This window comes from Corvus hawaiiensis, chromosome 17 (genome assembly GCF_020740725.1).
Source record: "Corvus hawaiiensis isolate bCorHaw1 chromosome 17, bCorHaw1.pri.cur, whole genome shotgun sequence".
Lineage (NCBI taxonomy): Eukaryota > Metazoa > Chordata > Aves > Passeriformes > Corvidae > Corvus > Corvus hawaiiensis.
The window spans coordinates 9,511,614-9,533,389 of NC_063229.1; the positions used below are offsets into that span (position 1 = coordinate 9,511,614).

At 39.6% G+C, this 21,776-nt stretch overlaps 1 protein-coding gene across 4 annotated transcripts in view; it reads left to right on the forward strand.

Moving 5' to 3' along the window:
• The window catches only part of RTEL1 (regulator of telomere elongation helicase 1), a 45,716-nt gene that overhangs the window by 1,852 nt on the left and 22,088 nt on the right, over window positions 1–21,776 (forward strand). For all 4 annotated transcript variants that reach the window (XM_048322079.1, XM_048322082.1, XM_048322080.1 and 1 more), the window contains exons 3-23: window positions 452–650; window positions 1,023–1,116; window positions 2,030–2,111; window positions 2,722–2,782; window positions 3,021–3,096; window positions 3,263–3,347; window positions 4,459–4,524; window positions 5,980–6,133; window positions 6,468–6,506; window positions 7,148–7,226; window positions 7,886–7,983; window positions 9,025–9,080; window positions 11,686–11,763; window positions 12,569–12,650; window positions 15,928–16,060; window positions 16,365–16,478; window positions 17,918–17,958; window positions 18,596–18,681; window positions 19,295–19,372; window positions 20,070–20,147; window positions 21,316–21,459. In XM_048322079.1, coding sequence (XP_048178036.1) covers window positions 452–650; window positions 1,023–1,116; window positions 2,030–2,111; window positions 2,722–2,782; window positions 3,021–3,096; window positions 3,263–3,347; window positions 4,459–4,524; window positions 5,980–6,133; window positions 6,468–6,506; window positions 7,148–7,226; window positions 7,886–7,983; window positions 9,025–9,080; window positions 11,686–11,763; window positions 12,569–12,650; window positions 15,928–16,060; window positions 16,365–16,478; window positions 17,918–17,958; window positions 18,596–18,681; window positions 19,295–19,372; window positions 20,070–20,147; window positions 21,316–21,459 — 1,923 coding nt within the window. The remainder of the gene's footprint in view (window positions 1–451; window positions 651–1,022; window positions 1,117–2,029; window positions 2,112–2,721; window positions 2,783–3,020; window positions 3,097–3,262; window positions 3,348–4,458; window positions 4,525–5,979; window positions 6,134–6,467; window positions 6,507–7,147; window positions 7,227–7,885; window positions 7,984–9,024; window positions 9,081–11,685; window positions 11,764–12,568; window positions 12,651–15,927; window positions 16,061–16,364; window positions 16,479–17,917; window positions 17,959–18,595; window positions 18,682–19,294; window positions 19,373–20,069; window positions 20,148–21,315; window positions 21,460–21,776) is intronic.

A 21,776-nucleotide genomic window follows, 5' to 3' on the forward strand; every position in this document is an offset into this window, starting at 1 on the left:
TTTTTTCCAATTTGTAGCATTGTCACACATTTTAAAATTGTAACATCCAGTAGGACAAGGTGTTATAAGTGCTGGCAAAGTTCTTTGCCCAAACTGACATGGGATATAAGCTTAATCCTAAAGGAAACCAGCACTCTGTTACCTGGGAGTCGTTTTTCAGTAACTTCTCGTATTTTCATGTATTTTTTGCTGAAGTGTGACACACTCCAATTGCTCTAAGAGTGGATAATTGAATTCCTGTGCTAAATAAATGTGATGGCTGGCTCTAGGTTTTTGATTGAGCCTCATTAAGTTGATTAGAGGGTCCTACAGGTTGACAAGATCTCGTGTGTGGATGTTCCTTGGTGGGGCTTCCAGCTGGTGTTTGCTCCTTGGCAGAGGACGTGCAGTACTGCACCAAGACCTGTCCTACTGAACCCCCAAATCACTCTTTTATTTCTCTCCAATAAAGAAGGTAAATGGCATTTTGGAGAGCCCCACAGGCACAGGAAAGACCCTCTGCCTGCTGTGTTCCACCCTGGCCTGGCGGGAGCACTTCAAGGACACCATCTCAGCCCGGAAAATTGCCCAGCGCATGAATGGGGTGGAGCTCTTTCCTGACAGACCAGTGTCCTCCTGGGGCACTGCTGCCACAGATGGAGATGTCCCAAGTGAGTACCACCATCTCTGCACTCCAAGATGTTAATCAACACTTGCTTTTATTTATCTTTTACAATAAATATGCACTGATAAAGCGACGGAGCTGTTGGTGAGGAGATGAAGCACAGTTTCACCGTTTTATAGATTTTCAAGGTGTTTTATGTAGTTTGAATTTTTCTTGGAGCTCATTTAGTTCTTCAGCTTCTTAGAAACTCATTTAGCTCATTTTTTGTGTGTGAGTAGTTAGATGACAGAATTTCCTGTTGTCTCTACAAGGCAAACTGTTACCATAGTACCAGCTGGGGAAGGAGGCTAAGAATATCCCTGGTTCTCCTTTCTATGCTTATAATGTCTTTCTGCTTTTTTCCTGTTCTATTTGGCAGCTTATTACACTGACATTCCAAAAATAATTTATGCCTCCAGGACTCACTCCCAGCTTACACAGGTCATTAATGAGCTAAAGAACACAGTGTACAGGTGAGTATGATTTGGGGTGGTGTCCTTATTCAAAGGAAAGATAGAAAAACCCCTCTGGTGTAGTTATTGTTTGAACTTCTGTGGATGAATGCATGAAAGATGATATCCAGAGAAATGCAGTTTCTTTAATATGCATATTTAGAACCTGGTTTTCTTTGTTGATGGGTTTGGTTTATTTTAATACTTCACAGCTTCTCTCCTTCAGTCATAGAATTTTCTGAATTTAGTCTGGTTTTGGTTTTTTACTTGACACATTAATTAATAAAATTACTTTTTTTAGTTTTCCCTCTTTATATTTTTCTGGGGGCATTTTTTAAAGCAGTGGGGAGCCATTACCAAGTAGAACTCCTTGGGCTGATGTAAATCTATGAAGAACTTTGTGGTTATGTTATAGCAATGCCTGTCACAGTTTTCAGCTGTTCACATGCCAGTGTGTGGCTGAGCTCTTTGGACAGGCAGTAGTGATTTGTTTATGTAGTTCTTGTAAAGATACAGCCTTGTAATAAGCAAATAAACCCATAGTGAATGTTTGTAGTGAATCAGTTCTGTCCTAACCTTACTCTGAACATCATAACCAGCCAGGAAGAGCTTGTAGTGGATGACAGGCCCCAGCTGACTGGGCTGAGCTGTCATAACAGAACCCAGATTTTGTGGTGGATGGTGGAAGTTGCTGCTTGTGACTTCTTGCTGTGAGCTGCTGCTGCTTATTAACACCCACCACTGCCAGCAGAAATGCAGTGCCTCAAAGTCCAATAACGCACACATTAGTTACAGACAGACTAACTTACTTGTTCTGTCTCTGACCCTTGCTTTGGGCTCATCTGTTCTCTTCAATCTTTCACTTCTGCTATATTGAGCATGTACAACTCTGTTCTTTCTTGCCTTAGTTTTAATGTCAATTTTGTGTACCCAGGCCAAAGATTTGTGTGCTGGGATCCAGGGAGCAGCTCTGCATCAATCCTGAAGTGAAGCGACAGGAGAGCAACCACATGCAGGTGAGATCAGAGCCTGGAGAGGATGTTCAGGGAGAACATGGAGGCTTTTGTATCATTTGTGTGTCATTTGTGTGTCCTTCTTCCCTCTGACATTGTTTAACTACAAGAGGCTTCAGGGAAACCCAATAGTTGTAAATATGTTTTTAGGAATGTTTGGTTTCCAGTTTTGTGAGTGCAAAATGTAATTCTGAGTCTCTGGTGACATTTTCTCTCCAGAGAAGAATGTCACTGTGTAGAACATGACAGATAATAATTTGTAGTTTACTTTCTGACCTGCCATTTATGTGTTTGTCAAGAGCAATAATAATTTCAAAATACTACTTCAGTTACTGATTTAGCTGTTATTTTTACAATATCAAAGATTACTATTTTGAAAAGTATTAATGGTAAAATGTAACACATTTTTCTCTGAGCATCTGAGTGTTCTGTGCTGCAGAAAAAGAGCCTAACTTGCAAGGTGAGCAGAAGGACATGTGATTTTAAAGCCGAAGAACTGTGATTAGCATTTATTTATTAGCTGGTGTTAAAGAGAACTGATTTCACTCCTTAACGTGTTTCCAGTGCTTGACAAGCTGTGCTACTCTGGGCTGAAACAGGCTTTGTTTTACAGATCTACATGTGCCGAATGAAAGTGATGGCTCGTGCTTGTCATTTCTATAACAATGTGGAAGGTGAGTGTGGCTCACCTTAACTTTCCCTGGAAACAAAGCCCTATTTTTTGGAGAGGGAGAGATTGCTAGGCAGGTAGAGAGGTTTGGAAGAGTTGGCAGAATCCACCTGTGTGTGTATTTTTCTGTTACTGTCTTTCAAGAACAACATATTAGTGGATGAGTGGGATGATCAGGGTAACAACAAATCTTTGTGTGAAGCCTTCACCTTAGCTGGTGGTTTTAATGTCATCTTTTACAGAAAAGAGTACAGAGAAAGAACTGATTGAATCAATCATGGATATTGAAGACTTGGTTAAAAATGGAAACAAGCACAGGTGAGTGATCCTCTCTGACCTTCCTCCCCCTGACTTGTGAAAATAATGAGAACTGTTTCTCTGTTCACTTTTATTAATCCCTTTGTGTATCATAGTGCATGAATGTTGAATGCTCTCCTAATATTTCTGCAAGTATTATAGTCTGTACTGTTTTGTTTTTAAACAGAGCTTGTCCTTATTATCTCTCTCGAAGCCTGAAGCAGCAAGCAGACATCATTTTTATGCCTTACAACTATTTACTAGACTCAAAGGTAACATGTAACTTTGCTTTTAAATACAATTGTTCTTCTGTTTGTCTTGTGTTGGCTTTTAGTGGATAAACAGTGAAGAGTGATGCCTAGCAAGTGGATGCATTATGTATGCTTCAAAACTGATCAAGCCCCAGTTCAAGTTCAGGACCATAGAGGATGCCATTTGGGGGTTTTCTCTGTAAATTCTTTCCCATGGTTAAAAAAAAAAAATTGTTTGAGGTTTTTCTGTATTTCTAGAATTAGTTTTGCAGAGTGTGGTGCCCTTTTTAGGTGATATTCACCTCCTTCCTGGATCTTCAGTCACACATTGTGCAGTGTTCTTGCATGCATTCTGAGGCATTTTGGTTTCTGCAACTGCTGCATGATTTTTAGAATGAGGAAGCTTTCAGTAGAGATTGGACCTATCCCTTGGAAATAATTTCTGGCTTTGTGTACAAACAGTTGCAATAAGTTGTCTGTATTTCATGGATAGAAAATGCAACCTTTGAAAACTCTGTTGAGGAAACAAGTGTGCTGACACCTTCATGCAACTTAGAGTAATTCATCAATTATAGTAAAGGCCAGATTACACTCCACTGCTGCAGGAAGACAAAAGTTTAATAAATTAAAAAATAAATTTAAAAAATCCCTTAAGCCCCATAAACAGAGAAGCATTGTGAAATGATGTGGTACTGGAGGGGGTGTTTCCAGAATATCCACTTGCAAAGACAACACAAGCATAAATTTGTAAATACAAGGCAAATCTTCCGCTTTACTCCCCACTCCTCCCCGGTCTCTGTTGCCAAAAATGACTCAAAAGTGACTCAAATTAATAGTTAAACTTGTGCATCCCAGTATGACACATCTGTTTGTTTGTTTTTTTTTTTTCTTTATTGCAAATTGTAACCTCTGTAAACATTTGCATGATACATTTTAGCACCTTCGGTTCCAGAGAAAGTGATTCTGTGGTTTCTGTATTGGGCAGCCACAGCCATTACTTGCTGTTTTCTCAAAGGAAAAAACCAACCCAGCTTCAAAATACATGAAAACACAGAAGTATCTCATCATCCAATTTCTTAGTCAATTAAATCCATATATCTCAGTGGCCTTGTTCTATTTTTTTTGTCTTTAGAGCAGGAAATCACACAGCTTGGACCTGAAGGGGACTGTGGTGATACTCGATGAAGCTCACAATGTGGTGAGTTGTTCTGGTCTGTTACCGTTTTTCAATCTTCATCCGAAAAATAAAACAGACCCCTGTCTTTTTATAAACAGCTGTCAAATCTGCACTCAGATGTATGTTGTTAATATTCATTATCATGAACATTTCTTATTTCTGTGACAGTTAAATCTTTGTAGTTTAATTAACAATCCTTTGACACTGCTGATGTTTTACAAGGTGATAGTTTCTTTCTAAAGGGTGCATCTCCAGCTTTATGAGGTGCTTCTTTTCTTCGAGATTTGCAAGAAAACACTGGATCTTTCATCATTTCTTACACATTCTTGAAGCTCAGCTGCATCAGCTCTCCCAAGTACAGTTGATGGCAAACAGGACTCTTGTAATATTTCCAAGTCCTCACTCATAGAGGAAAACAAGAAAAAATAAATAATGCTGCCGTATGAGTTCTTCCTTTTAGCTGGCTTGAAGCTGCAGCCCTTTGCCTAAACAATGAAATGCAAAGGAACATTTGAAATATGTCCCTTTCTCTGCCACACGAAGCCACAGTCTCCCAGTGGGATTTCTGCTGAACAGCTGTGGTTTGTTGTCTTGAGTGCCCGGTGTCCTTTCAGTAAACAGCCACTCGGGTCTGCTCTGCTTCACTTGAGAGACTTGCATAGCTGCATCCAGGATTTGCTCCTTTCATCAGAACATCTCTTTTTCTGTTGAAAAATGTGTTGAAATCCTATTATAGTTGTTTGGGTTTGGGATTTTTTTTTCCCTTTGTAGTGTGCAACAAGTACTAATTGTTGCCTGCATGCAGAAATTAGCCAGAACAACTTCTCCTTTTGCCAGAGTTATCTGATGGTACTGTGTTCCACGTTAATATGTGGAAACTTAGTGATTACCCTGAAATAAAATTGATTTCTTTCTGATTAGATTGATTACACATGAGGCTTGCTCACCTTTTTTTTTTTCTTTATAACTTACTTCTTCATAGCTATTACAGTCAAATATTTGTGTAGGTTAGGCCTTACTATTTATTGTCATTCCTCAGGGAAAATGATTCTTTTTGTGAATGAAAATTTCTGGTAAAGCAGTATGTGACTTAATTTTCAAAGTCAGAGAAAGTTTTGTCAAACTTATTAATCCTGAGTATTTAAACCATTACTACTTTTTAAATGGAAAGTATAAAAATAGCTTTTTTGAAGAACAAACCAATTCTCAAAGTAAAATAATTTCCTGCTTGAACATCAGACAATTACTGTCTGTACCCTCTAGAACGTTGATAATGTGGAAGAGGCGAAATCTGTTCTACATTTCAGAAAAGATGATGCTTGCTAATAGTCAAAGTCTTCAGGTGTTTATAAAATATCCTCTGGCCTGATCTGGAGATCAAAAATGAAATCAAGCCTGGTTATCTGGACTTCATCATGTCTGAAACTGCCTGAACAAACAGCACACAGAATAGTTCTTCCATTCCTTATATTTTAGGAGAAGTTGTGTGAGGAGTCCTCTTCTTTTGACTTGACTCCCTATGATTTGGCTTCGGCAATGGATGCAATAAATGTTGTCCTGGAAGAACAAGCCAAAATGGTTCAACAGAATGAAATCAATGCTGAATTCAACATGGAGTTGGCCAGTTCAGGTGTGTTGACAATGACAAATCACTGTTTCTCTGGAATTATAAAGTTTCACTACCAAGAACTGGAAAATAACTTTTAGGGAAAGTTTGGGAAGTTTACACTCTCGTTAGTAAATAAATTGTTGTTAGTTAGTAATTGTTGCCAGACACTGAAAGATTTGATCAAATCAGTGTGACGTGAGGGGTTATGAAAGAGAACAGTGAGGGGGACACAGAAAATGTCTTTCCATGCACACAATTCTGACCTTCATAGCCATAATTTCTGGAAAGGCATAAAGAAACTGGGAATGAAATAGGTGTGAAACAACCTCTTTGAAATCTTTACTTTTTTCAACAGGATTGAACATGGAACTGGAAGATATAGCAAAGATCAAGAGTAAGCTTATTTTTTGTGTTGAAAATTGTTGTTGAAACAGTTTCAAAAGGACAGCAGCTATAAATCAAGCTCATGTAGCATTGCCATATACATTACTTATAACTGAGACATTCATAGAGGCTTAAGTTGTTGGGCTTTTTCCAAGAACTTTCTGGAATGTTTAGTTAGTTTTTTCTGAAGAAGAGAGATTTGGCAAATGAATGTGTTGTCTCCTTCTTTGTTAGAAGTCCCCGTGGTTTCCAATCCTGTCAATGTGCTGGAATTGCATCAGTTGCATGATTCTGCTGTCAGAATATGATGCTACCTGAAGTTAACAGCAAAAAGCTTGAGATAGCTCATTTATACAAAGCATTCCCAAGAACAACTTTCCCTGTCTGTAAAGAAGAATTTAACATTTAGCTGCTGACTTCAGCTTCGTCTAGGAATTGAGGTCATGGAAGTTCTTAAGAGTTGAATATGAATATTTAAAGTTGATATCCAGGAAATTGGTTTTGATCATTTTGGTTTGTTTACAGAGAGCAGCTGGGCTACTGTCTTTGGTAGCAGCCTTTGTAATAAAGTATGTTTTGAAAAGAGACTTAGATGTGTCCCAGACATGAGTTCTGTGCACCTTAACTTTTTTCCTCTTGATTCTCCTGAAGAAATTCTTCTTCAGCTTGAAAGTGCTATTGATGCAGTGGAGCTGCCACCAAATGGCAGTGGAGTCACCAAAGAGGGAAGGTAAATTTCTTCTCATTAATGTGTTTAAATGTTAAAAAGTACAGCAAATTGGAGCTGGGTCAGCTGTTGGGGTTATAGCACTATACTAGTTTCTGGGAATAGTATTTCTTCAAGGTTTTGGTTTTCCTTAAATTCCCCATCTGTAGTAATCATTATTTTTGGAGGAACTCCCCTTTTTAGTGTTTCAAGAGTGGAAAATCCTCTGCTTGGGTTTCTTGAGCTGGAAGAAGCTCCTCACTGTGCTGCTTTCAATTTTGTGTCATGATTTAAGCAGAGGTACCAAAGCTGCAGTGATGTGTCTGAGGCACCTCTGAGCTCTGGAAGCCCGTTTCTAGACTGGTGCCTGTTGTACATGGTAAAATAAAATCGTGGAAATAGCATGCCAATCTGCTTCTAAATTAGTATGGATTGTATGTTAGAGAGGAGTGGTGGAAAAAGGGAATGACGTGGTCAGTGTGCTTTCTGCCACGTCAGTATTGTCCACTGTCTTTATAAGTAAGTACTTATTTTTATTCTTGTAAATTTTTCTTTCTCATGGAGACAGAAACATGTTTTGCTACTTGATGGTGAAATTGTTGTTATGAAAGAGTAACATTATTTATGCCCATTTGATTATTTACAGTGTTTACCCATATCTGCTTTTTCTTTGTAAATTGCAGCTACATCTTTGATCTGTTTGCAGAGGCCCAAATAACATTCCAGACCAAATCCTCCCTCTTGGAGTCACTGGAGCAGATTTTACAGTTTCTTTCAAGCCGTAAGTGCATGAACTTTTTAGCTGTTTTACTCAGACTTTCCTCTTCAGTGTGAGTAACTGGGAATTTGTGTTGTTATAGGAAAGAATCAAATGATAAAGCTTTTATAAGCTAAACTCTGACCTTAAGGACTTGTGTCTTTTTATTAAGACTTGCAGGGTCCTCTGCTGGGAAGCATATTTTATGTCTGTTCATGTAACTGAACTAATTTGAGAACCACTTTGTGTCAAAACCTGAGTGTGTACCCATGTAGGTGTCCATCCATGTGCACACATAGAGGATTTTTGCACAGACACTATTTTTCTCTAAAACCAGATGGATTGTGGTGTGAAGCTTGTTGGCATTTTGCTGATGGTACTTTTAGTGTCTTGAGTTCTGGAGTTAAAAAACAGGGATGTAGAGAATTATAGAATATGAGGGGTTTTTTCCTTGATTTAACAAGCTTCTGTTCTAATGTCTGCCAGCTTCTTGTTCTTAATTTGCCCTTCTGTAAAGAAAATTCTCCAACTTTTTACATGTGTTAAGAAAATGATTTAGCTCTTAGCAGCAGACTCTTCAGAAAAAGCATTGAAGGGAGTAGAATACAGACTGTCAGTTCTGCGAGGCCATCCTTGGACAACACATCCACCCTTCCTTTTTTCTCTGCCCAGCACCTTTCCCCTTTTGCATTCTGGCCTGACCAGTGCATCTGTTGATCATTTCTGCTGCAAAATCCCCATCATCAGTGTATTTCATATGTTTTTTTTAGCTGCTCCTCTAATTGCTGTTTTAATTAGTTCCTTTCCCATTTTTAATGCAGAGGAGCTTTAAAAAGTCCATGTAATTTTCTCAGGTGACAGCTTCCCAGTGTGTCAGACATGGAATGCCAGTTTTGTATTTCTCTTTGCATCTTGAATAATGATGAAAAACTTGAAATGAGTTATTTGTTTCAGGGAATATTTTCAAGTCATATTCAGAGTGTTGAGCTGCTCAGATAAGGTGTGGATATATACAAGAGGATGGATATTTGTGTTTTAAGAGTAATCTTGTGTTGCTTTCTCCAGGTACTGGGATATTTATCAATACATCTGGATTGCATAAGCTCTCAGATATTATCCAGGTAAATAATTATTGTTGCTTCTATAACTATCTGAAGGATAGAAGAGTTGATATAAAAGATGTGGAAAGATATTGGATCAGTTTTATTCTTGTTGGGATGTACACTTATGCAATGGTGCAGGTTTGTAATTTTTGAGGGGAAAGCAGCTGCCTGATGGGGTGGGCTAATTTGATTTTTACCCAGGTTGTTCTTTTGCTGTTCTGGTCTCCCTTTTTGGAGATGCTGGATTTAAATTTTGACTAGGCTTAGCATCCACCAGGTGGAGCTGGGTCATTGAACTTGTTTGCAGCAGGGTTTGGGAATATGAGACCATCTCATGAAATAACAGGAGAGGCTAAGGAAAAAAGCAAACAAAAGAGAAAATGTAACTGTATTTTTTCATTTAATTATTAATTTACAACATCTCTAAACCAAAAATATTTTCAGTTTTATAGGAACTGAATGTGACACTTGTGGAAATAAACATAATGCTGTCAGTCATCTCCCTGTTGTGCACTTCCAAAACTTTGATTATGAAAATCCCAAGCCCCATAAAATTCAGAGGTGCAGTGGGCCAGTGGTCTGTCCAACATACATGTCCAAAAGGACAGCAGAGAATTACACCTTGTTTAAAACTGAAAATGAAGACGTGTATTCAAACCTTACAGAGCTGGATGATAAAGACAAATTACCTGGGTGTGTTTTGAATGGTCCTGGCAGGTTTGCAACACTGAACTCTGAATGCATGGGTGTTTATTGGTGTGCATACACAGGGTTTTCATTTTTCTAGCAGTGGTTAAGCAAAACCTCCGTGTGTGTTCCAGTACAGTAGTAGCAGTTTGTGTACACTGGTACCAAAATGGTTTTTACTGGGAGATGTCGCTGTTCTGAGGGGAAGGTCAAGTGAGCCTGATTTATGTTAGTTTCTCAGGGTTTCAAAACTGAGAGATGAGAAAATTCAGAAGGAGAAGCCAGGTCCCCTGATCCCAGTGGACTGTTCTCCAAGGCTGAGAATCATTGTCTGTGTGTGCTCTTTTGGGCTGTGGATAGATAAAAGGAGATTTGAATTTGGAAGAGAAACCTCAGATCCCTTTTCTGCTGCTGAGGACCTGCACGTGGACAGTTGCTGCAAAGGATCTGCCAAGTGGTAGTTTGCTATCTTGAGATAGGTAGGACTAGGACAGAGCTTTTGTTGGTTTAACACAGTGTTTGCTTCTTGCAGAGCCTTGTCTTCAAGTCTTAGTTTATCATCAGCTTGTTTTAATTAATAGTAAATGTTCTTCTTCCTTTTCGAAGAACCCTTACCAAAAATCTCTTTTGTATACCATATCTTTGGCTATTTTTCAGAAGTAAATATTTCCAGGAATTGTGCTTTTTTTCAGATTGCTGGAGAACATCTTGTAACTAGCTGATACTCTTATGAGCTTGGGTAATTCCTTTCAGTGTCTGGAGAAATTTTGTTTAGAAAAATTAACATAGTTGTAAATATTTGAGAACCACAGCTGTTTTCACTGAAGTTGCGCTGGGATCCTTATGTTTGAAAGAGCATCATCTATAGTCATGAGACATCACACACAGGAAAGGGGGAAAAAGCATAACTCTGTTGATAGAAGCTTTTAATGTAATATGTGGACAATTAGGTATGATTACAACTTGGTTGTTTTTCTAAGCACAGTATTATTAGCAGAGGGATCAAAGATGAAATTTTAAGCTGAAGGAATCCAAAAAGTTCTTCTACGCTTGGTTGTGATTGATCTCATGGGTGTGTTTGTTTATCCACAGCCAGAGTCATGAAGAGTGTGAATAATAATATTGTCATTTGTATAGTTTGAGTGTATTTAGGTCCTGGCTTGCAGTTTTTGGTACAATGAGAGCACCATGTAGGTAGCAGGAAGCACCCGGAAGAACCATATTTATTCCAGGTTCTCGGTCTTCTTTGATAACAGGAGTAAGGAAATAAATTTAAGGTTATCACAGCAGTAACTTTTGTGGAGACACTTCTCAGTGCAAAGATACACATTAGGAGTTTTACTGGAAGCAAGAATCAGAAGTGTATGTATGTATCAAAAATAACGCGGCCAGCAGGACCAGGGAGGTGATTGTCCCTCTGTGGTGGGCAATGGTGAGGCCTCACCTCGAGTGCTGTGTCCAGTTCTGAGCCCCTCACTTCAAGAAGGACACTGAGGGCCTGGAGCGTGTCCAGGGAAGGGAACAGAGCTGGGGAAGGGTCTGGAGCACCAGGAGCCATTGAGGGAGCTGGGAGGGGCTCAGCCTGGAGAAGAGGAGGCTCAGGGGGGGATCTTCTTGTTCTCTGCAATTCCTCAGCAGGAGGGAGCAGCCAGGTGGGGTCGGGCGCTGCTCCCAGACAAGAGGAAACGACCTCATGTTGTGCCAGGGGAGGTTCAGGAAGAATTTCTTCATGGAAAGGGTGGCCATGCATTGAAGGGGCTGCCCAGGGTGTGGTGGAATTCCCATCCCTGGAGGCGTTTGAGGAATGCCTGGACGTGGCCCTCAGTGCTCTGGGCTGGGTCTCAAAGTGGGGATCGATCACAGGTTGGACTCAATGATCTTGGAGGTGATTTCCAACTTAATTAATTCTGTGATTCTGTTTCCCTCCATTTTCCAGACAGTGTTCAGCATCGATCCCCCAGAAGGAGTCACAACAGCATTCCTGCCACGTCAGGCAATATCTAAATACTACAAGGTACGGGAGGCTTTGTGTGCTGTGTTTTCCCTCGTGGCATTTAATGTCTGTGCTTAGCGTATCTAAGACATGGAAGGATGTGGATAGTACAGCAAATTATGTTGATTATAGGGAGAAAAAAAAAAGACACAACAAAAAAAACCCACCAAAGGAACTGTATTTAATTTAGATTCTGAAGAGAAACAGAATTTTTAAAGGAACTTCTAAATTAAATTACAAAAGTGCAGCCAATGGGAATTTCAGAAAATTTTTATATTGGAAATTGAGCAAGAATTGATGTGTTCTTCCAGTAATCTGGTTTTAGTTTAGCCTAGTGCCAAGCACGTCCAGCAGAACCACCGAACCTCCTCTCTGAAATTGTTTTGTGTATTGTTGTGATGAATTTTAGGAACAGATCTTTTTCTAGGTATCACATAAAGACTTGATACTATTTTTGTTGTCAAATGAAGCAAATCTTTCCACCACAATAGTGTCCTACATTTAATCTGTGTTGTTTATGCTGGTGGAAATACCCAAATAATTGGGTTCTCAGTCTCTGCTCAAGTCAGCCCATGAAAAGCTGCTCCCATCATCTGACTCAAAAATGACTGGTTGAATGGTGATACACTTTTTTCCTCCTTCTTAGAAAGTTATGAAAGATTGGAAGCAAAATAGAAAAGAGACCGGAAATTATATAACCTTAGTAACACTATAAAAGTGACACTAATTGCATTAATACTCTTCGTGTGGGTGAGGTTTTTTTGAGGGAGGAAGTGCAAGTTCATTTCTGCAGCCCTTGCTAGAAACGTTTGTCACTTTCCTTCAGGTGCATATTCATGTGGATAATGGTAATCAGAAAAAGAAGCAAAGGACAGATCTCTGGAATTCATCATCTTCAAAAAAACAAGGTATAGGAGTGGCCTTGGGGAGGTTCATGCAAAAAGCTGGATTGAAAACTCAACTGCTCCTTTCTGATTCAAATAAAAGAAAACAAGTGCAGCTCCATTGTGGATATGATGAGTTGGGGACAAGCTTTTCACTTCTATAGTTATTTCTGAAGGGGAGATGACAATGTGCCATCTCAATATAAAAATTTCTTGTACCACTGGTGTTTCGTGCACTGCTGCAGTTCTTTTAAGGCAATTATTCCAGTGAAAGAGGATCATCTCCATTATGTAATTGTTGTTTGTATTGATGTAGGGAAAACCTTCAGACCAGCCAAGAATGGGGAACTCTCCTCCAACCCTCAGGTTAATACTGAGCTTCATGACATGTTCTGTTCTCCTCAGACCAGCTCTATTTCTCTGTACAACTGTATTGAGTTAAACATAGTTGGTGTTGAATAAGGCTGTAACTGCCTTTGGGAAGAACGAGGTTCAGTTGCAGTTATGCTAAAAATATTTGTCCAAGGGTGGTGTTAGAGTAAATTCTACTAAAGTTCTCATTCTCTGTTGAAATGATTCACAATGTGGAGGTGGTACAGTTGGCTCATTTTGGAGCCCTATAGGGAAGGTTCATGTGCTGTGCCAGAGATCTTGTCCAGATCATGTGAATTCTTAGGCAGAAAATGCCATGCCTTAGGGCACACTTATCTTTTCTGTGATGACCTACTTTGAGAAACTTCCTACTTTGAGCAATTTCCTAAATTCTTCAGGATGTGTTTATCAGTTCTTGATAGTTTCACCTTCAACTATACTTTGCAGTTCAACTGGGATTTCTCCCTCTCCTTGTCTCTCTCCTCCTACCCGTTTTGTTCCTTATGCTCTGCAGAATCCGTCATCTGGAATTATTTCAGTATAGTCATTCTTCAAAACAATATATTTAGCAGAAAAGAAACTTGGCTTCTGAATCAAAGGCTTATCCTAATGGTCCTATAAAGCAGCACCAAGCAGCACCAATGAAGGGCAGCATTCATTCTCTCTGATTTTTCAATTTATTTTTTAATAATTAGGTTGAAAACAAAACATTTTCTGATTTGAGAAGACAGATGCAGGTCCATTTACCTCAGCCTTCTTAACAGAGCACTCTCCAGGGATTTTTGTAAATACTTTGCCTCATAACTATCTACTTAATTACTCAGTAAAGTGCTCATGGGTATGTAGGTATCTGTTTCACAGAAGTCCTTTTTTTAAGGACAAAAGTAACATTTTTCAAAGAATGAATTTACTGGGTTTGCAATAATGTCCCCTTAAATGTTTCCACAAAGTTAATGCTGTTTGGTAATCTGCAAATGTTGCTTTCCTGAGATATTGCTCAGTTAGGAGTTTTAAGATACAGGAATAATAAGATAAGTAGATTGGGTTAATGATGGGTGCAGGAAGAGGCTAATACAAACACTTCTAAGTTTTTTGCACAGTTTGGAGGACTTTACACAGAAACACAAAGCAGCGAGAGAATTCTGTGATTTAGTAGATGGATTCTGATATATTTGTTTTTCAAATAAAAACAGCATTTGCAAGTACCTGTGCAACACACCTGAGTATGTTGAGATTTGTGCTTTGTGCAAGCCTAGCAGAGGCCAGATGTGCCTGATCAAGTGTCTGATTTCCTGTAGTGATACAGCAAATGGTATAGAAATAATTCAAGCATTTAAGAACAGCTGTTTCCCAGGGATTTTGTGGAAATTATCAACTCAAACATCATTCTGTACAAACTGTAATTGGTGAGGAGAAGGGACATAGCTTGGGATAGCTGATGAGATTCATGCCTGAGCCATCTGTGAACAGATGCTGTTTATGTCAACGATATTGGACTGTTGCAGTTTAGCATTAAGTTAAAATGCTCTTATTCATGGTTTGCTCTAAGTCATCATGTTGTAAACTATTAGCAAGGCACTTCTCCTTGCTTTAGCTGTCCTTGTACCAGGAATGGAAAAAGCTGCTGCAGAGATCTGCTTTGTTTAATGCCCAACATTTCCTGCTGGTGAATGGGACCTTGAAAATGGATTTAATGTTGTTAAGCTTAAAGACATAATTGCAGCACACCAGGCTAAAAATGTACAGCAATCTCAGCTTGTCCAGGAACTGGGAACTGGTGCCTGGCAGTTGTCATGCTGGGTTACAAAAGTGTGTTTCCAGCTGAGCACTGGAGGAGCAAACATGAGGGGTTGGAGTCCTTTTCCAGGCCATCCCATATCAGCCCAGTTTACTTTTATGCTGGGATTTCTTGGGTTCCTGGCTAAGTGACTTTGTTCTTGTCTGTAGATACTCACTGGCCTGTCCATACACAGATCCAAACTAATTTGCACTGTTTGTGTGAGTTAGAAAGATACAGAATTTGCTAAATTTTGAAATGTGAGTCTTCTAGAATTTGGACATTGTCTGGATGGGTTTGTCCAAATGAGATGGAAGGGTAAAACTTCAGCTAAGAGTAAATGTTCACTTGTAAATCTAAGCAGTGAGTGACTCACTGGGCAGATATTAATGGGGATTTCCTGGAAACGTCAGCTTTTTCTTTCGGAAACGCAGGCTTTGATTGAAAGGCATAAATTTAAAAGACATGCACATGATACTTAGATGACTTTTTATTACTGAAACTAATCATGCAAAGCAGAATCAGAAGCAAAAGCTGATGTTTTCTTTGGCTGCTCTTGTTCTTCACATGGATATTATTTTCATTCCCTGGTGCCTGTGTCTCTGAGAAGCTGATGCAAAGTTTTCAGCAAGCTCAAGCTGAGCAATGAAGGAATAGACTCATGTGATTTATTTATTTTTCTTAATATTCTTTCTGTTGATAACTTACATATTTTCAGAGTCACACACTAAATTATATATGTGTGTGTGTGTGTGTGTGTGTATATATATTTGTCTCCACATCCCACGAAAGATTTGAGCAGAACTTGAAAGGTTTGGGAGTTGACTGTGGGGAAAGTGGGAAGTTTAGGTGAAAGATTTATAGCCTATATAGATATATAAGAAATTACTCATTAAAAAGGGGTTCATTTTTCAAGCAAGTGCAAGGGTGGAGATACTTTCTTATTCTAGTACGAGGGAGCAATGATGTTTTAATTAAAAGTCATTAAATCTGGGAAGAACCAAAGCAGGACATACCATACATCTGGAATTTTAACTTTGGATGCTGCCTGGTTTACTCTCAGAAGTTGAGGTGCAATGTGCCATATGCTGGTCACAGTCTAATTTTTCCACTTTGACTGGCTTCTTAGTGTTTTCTCTTTATTTAATGCAGGGAAGACTTTAAGCTATTGGTGTTTCAGCCCTGGGTACAGCATGCACGAGCTCGTTCGGCAGGGAGTCAGGACAATCATCCTCACGAGCGGGACGCTCTCCCCCCTCTCTTCGTTTACAATGGAAATGCAGATGTGAGTACCTGGATGTGGGAACAGTGCCATTCCTGGAAAATGCACAAGCTGCTCTCGTGGATTTAGATTTTATCTCAGGATTTTAAAGTGTTCTGTTTGCCCAGAGAAGCTGTGGCTGCCCTATCCCTGGAAGTGTCCAAGGCCAGGTTGGATGGGGCTTGGAGCAACCTGAGGTTGTGAAAAGGGCAGAGGGGTGGAATGAGATGAGCTTTAAGGTTCCTTCCAACCAAACCATTCTATGGTTCTGGAACTGGTAGGGAGTCATATAATGGGTATGACTGGGATCTTCCTCTTTTTCCTCCAGCCCTTTTCCTGTATGCCTGGAGAATCCTCATGTAATCGATAAACATCAGCTCTGGGTTGGGATCATTCCCAAGGGACCTGATGGAACCGTCCTTACTTCCACCTATGAACGAAGGTAATGAACTTCCATGTGGAATCCTGCTTTGAAGTTTTGGGTTCCAGCACTTTGGGCTCTGCTAACAGGAGGATGCTAGTGAAGCAAGTGATCTCTAGTGGTTTTCTTGGATAAATGCTGAATAACAACACCATTTAACCACAACTACTGAATATTTAGAACTAGAGGGCTGGAAGGGATCAGATATCAAGGCACTGATAGTTCTTGGTGACCCTGACCAGCCCTAGCTGGGACCTGTACCCACAACCATCCCCCAGGAGCTGCACTGAACCCCATCCAAATTTTTTTTTGCTGAAGGCTTAATTGACTTGAAACATGGCTGGCCTTTGCAATAACTGTTTTTATACTTAAAGCTTGGAACCATGCCTGGCCTCTCTTTCACCTCTGGGTTGCCTACTTAAGGAAAACATATCCAGATGTTTGTCAAGCTTTTCATCATCATTTTTCTTGCTGTTCTCTCGTCTTCCATCACTCTGCATCTATCTGTTGTTTAGAATTGGCAGTGCTTCTGCTGCCAGCAAAGGCCAAATGTTCTGTAGAACTGGAAAGGGCCTCAGCAATTGTAATGGATTTTTACAGAGAAGTAGTAGTCTGGAAAACCCTCCAACTGGATTTGTCATTTTCAGAAGTTTGGAGTGCCATTTTGGTGTATTTCTGTTGAAGATAATGTCTTTTAAACAAGGAGGGTTGGGGATTCCACCCCTCCAAGGCTTTAGAACCACGGTGGTTTTTTGAAGGAAAGGGATTCACAGTGTTCACTGTGTTTTGACAACATCTGTGTGTTGATACTGGTATCTGTAGGTCTTACAAAGATATATATGTTAGGTTTTTTCCCTGCATATATAAATCTTCTGGGAACACAGTACACAGAGCTACAGGACACTAAAAAGAAAGGAACATAAAGGCATGAGAGAACAGGTAAGTTTTCAGTCAGAGCCGGAAGAACATAAATGGGGCTCATTGGAGAGCAGAACTTCTTCAGGCAAAGCAAAAGTGATTTACTAAATAGTAACCATAGTGACCAAATTCACCCTTTTTTTTGCCCTGCAGCAACACCACACCTAATTCATCAATTATTATTTTAAATGGTTGTAGCGTTAGTCAGGCTTGGCAGTGCTGCAGACCTTTCTGGCACAACTCTCACATATATGTTGTTACTATTAATAATAAAACTTATATGGCTGCCTGTTTCCACCCGTGCACTTTGAAGTATTGAAGCTTCGATCACCTTCAGTGCTATCAATAAGAATATTTCATACTATAATAAAGTGTTGTGAAGTATTACTAATTCTTGCCCTCGGTGTTGGTGCTTTTCACAGGAGGGAGAGCAATTGGGAGTCTGGAAATGCTGCTTTAGATGAATATCTAAGGAAGTCAGTGTGTATGAAAAACATAGAAAAAGAAATGCAATGGTGTTGTTTGATTTTTCTTCTTTGTAGGTTTTCAGAGGATTATTTATCTTCTCTGGGGAAAACAATTGGTAAGTGAAGTGTGTGGGTTTCAAAAATGGCTTGATGCCCAGAATTTTTGGAAATCTAGAAAGGGCAATGCTAAAGAAGATTCAATAGAGAAAGGTAAAGGATTGCAGTGCATATCTCACTGCTATCTGGTTTTGTGTGCTTCTGCTTGCTCAAGGCAGCTGGCTGCTTTAATAGCACACAAAATTGAGTCCCTGGCTTAATATTTCCAAGTCAGGACTTCATTTTTACTGTCAGGAGGGTTTTTTTGGGTAAAAAATGTGGTTCCTAAGCGCAGTCAGAAAATGAAACTAGGAAATCAATAGCAGAGATGATGCAGCCAAGGATGATTTGCAGAGAGATCAAGGATCACAGGAAATCAGTGCAATTTCTTGTGATATTTTAAACTGTGTCAAGCCTGTCTGAAGTCAGCATTTATTGTTTTGGCAATATATATAGATAGAATTACAAAGTCATAACACATAAGGACAGAATAACAGAAGAGCATTTGTGCAGCTTGGCTAACGTGATTGAAAAGAATCTGTTAAATCTAGAAATGTTAGAAGGACATGGAGGAGAAATGAAAGCACTGCTCTGAAGTGTTTAGCTTGGCCTAAAAGGTGAAATCCTCAGCTGCACCCTTGTCTTATCTCACTGCAGGTAACCTTGTGCGAGTTGTGCCACATGGGCTGTTGGTGTTCTTCCCATCATATCCTGTCATGGATAAGAGCCTGGAATACTGGAGAGTATGTTCATTGCTCTGCCTGTATTAGGTGGTTTGGTTACATGCATCAGACAGCTTGTAGTTATTCCATTTAACCATGTTAATTAAAAACCATCTAGTAGAAGATGTCCCTGCTCATGGCAAGGGGTTGGAACTAGATGATTATTAAAGTCCCTTCCAACCCAAAACAATTATTAGAATTGGTCTCTGTGTTTCAGCCCTTGGGGGAAAAAAGCAATATGAGCATTTCTCCTTTATTTTTGTTTTGTAACCATTGCAGCTGTAATTTTTGGTACTTCTGTGCTCATGAGTTGAATGTCCCTAGTGAGACTTGCCAGAACAGTTCTGGTTTAAATGCTCCTTGAAGAGGCAGGGGCGGAGGTTCCATGCTGTGGAGTGGGACTGGGAGGTGAGTGCTGGAACTCCCCCATCTGCCTGATGTCTGAGGCGCACCAGCTGCAAGGAATCACTGTTAGTGCTCTTAGGATTACATGTTTCTGCTTCCATCTCTTCCTGTGTTTGGCAAGAGAGGAACATGCTCTGGTGGGGAAGTGTAGTGATCATTTCTGAGTGTTTCTGTTCTTGTGGTGTGTTCTTACTTGGCATTTCTGTCTTGTTCCCTCTCTGTTTAACAGGAGCATGACTTTGCCAAAAGAATAGAAGAAGTGAAGCCGATGTTTGTGGAACCCAGGAACAAAGGAAGCTTTTCAGAGGTTGATTATTTGCATTACATACTTCTGTGATTTTCAGAAACAGTTTTTATGTTTCATGACCTTCTCTAAGGTGTGTTTGGGTATGAAACACCCAAATTTTTGGCCTAAGGTGAAAGTAAAACTCTCTGAGTGCTTCTTGGAAGTATAGTTTTCCTGTGCATCCTTCCTTTCCTCTCATCTGGCCATGCAGGCTTCAGTCTTCGTTTGAATCTGGTGATGTAACTGCAGCTAACATACACAAGTGCTGAGTAATCGAGCTGGTGGAAAGCTGTCACTTCAGTACTCAGCATTTGTGAATGTTCTGCAGGGCTTTTCCTCCCAGCTCATCCTGCTTTGGATGTTAAAGGATTGTGCAGTGTCATCCTGTTTATAGCTGTTTGCTTCTTAGAATAAATAATATCTGAGAATTGCTTTCCTGTTTTGTCAATTTTACTTAGGGATCTGCAGAAACACAGGATGGTCCGTCTTCTCATGAGAAGTATCTGACATTAATTTTTTTATGACTACCAAGATGTGTTCTGGATTTCACAGTGATACAAAGATTTTGCTGGGAGAACGGCTTCTCACATTTGCAATTAGTTAAAGACAATTATATGAAGCCAAATTAATCACAGTTTAGATCTTAGTGTACAAGTCAAATTTAGCTAGTACAGGATAATACCATTCTTCCTCCTGCTTAAAGTTGTTTATATTTTAGGTTATTGATGCTTACTATGATAAAGTCACCTGTCCTAAGTCCAATGGAGCTGCATTTTTGGCAGTGTGTCGGGGCAAGGTAATGTAACTGAGAGTTTGTTTCATCTGAGATCAGATTATATAATTGATAGAAAAACCCCCTTCATTCTGGATTTCAATACATTTCTGTTTGACTGTAATTATATGTGGGGAAAAAAAGAAATGCTCTGAAGCTTTTTCAAAATTAGGTCACATTTCTGTGTGATTCACTCCTGTTTTTATTGAAGGGACACATTTTGATTTCTCTGAAGTGGATGAGCATCATACTTGCATTTCATGTTGGCTGCTGACTGAAAACATAACGTATTAGATGAGAACAGCTGTTCTGGAGAACTGTAATCAAAGAAGTTAAAACAACACTGCTGCAAACCAAACATAATGCTTCCCTTTAAAACACTTGCTTCATTAACTTCATGTTCTCTGGACACATTTGGTGGCCTTTCCTTTGCATCTTCCAATGCTGATAAATTGACTTATGTTTATCAGTGGAAATATTTGTGAAATTACTCTTAGAGCCTTTTTGCTGCTGTTTACTGTGTACCAGGAGAAGATCCAATTTCTTTTGAACCTTTGGTCCCAGTCTCCAAAGAAGCTGTTGGAGTGAAGAAAAGACATAACTTTCTCAAGCCTTGTTGCTGAGATTTGGAGAACTGATTCAGCTGAAAAACAAAACGGCTTTTTTTTTTTCTTAATTGTTTTTCAGTCAGTTCAACTCTGTTAACAATTTCACAGAGTGATTTGCCACCACAGTGAGCATGTACAGGGGACATGAGTGACAAATACTTGATGGGATGTCAACAGCACAGCTGCTGGACATGACACTACATTCTGGTGAATCTGATGGCTTTCTGTTGTTGCTTTGAAATGATTCTGTTAATTTTTACTGACAGAGAAGGCTTGCTATGTTCTTATGTCTCGTTGACAACTCAGGGTGTGGAAGGTTTAAACAAAGGTGTTGACATGTTCTGCTTATCCAGAAACAAGACAGCCATTAACAGGGTTGGCTGAGCTGTGCTTTGGCAGAGGAAAAAGCCAAGTTTAAACTCCTGGTAATAAAAGAAAAAAAATCTGGTTGAAACTATTCATTGAAACAATTGACAAACTACGCTTGGCCAGGAGTTGAATGGAGAAAAAGGGCCAACAACTGCTGAATCGCTTTGAACTGTCACTTCAAACCCTGTTGATGATGGAAAACTCTGTCTCTGCAGGCCAGTGAAGGCCTGGACTTTGCAGACATAAATGGACGAGGAGTCATCATTACTGGGCTTCCATTTCCCCCTCGTATGGAGCCCAGAGTCATTCTAAAGATGCAGTTCCTGGATGAGATGAGGAGAAGTGATGCAGGTGCACAGGTAAGACTGGGCAGCTTCTCACTCCTGGCTGTTTGCATGTTTGTGTCATTGGTTTTCCCTCTTGTCCCAGTGGGGTTTGGGTTTTGTTATCCTCTCAGCCTCGTGGAGCTATGAATATCAAAAATTCAAACAGGCTTGGGTATCTGTCACAAATACAGCCACCTTTTTTTAATAGTGTTGAGAGTTCCAAATTCTGGCACAGTCTTAAATATGAGCCCAAAAAAAGAATATAATTAAAGTTTATGTCAAAATCTTTGTATGTGTGTTATCCATCTCTCATTCTGAGGGATGTATTTCATCCAGAGACAGTGTGGGCA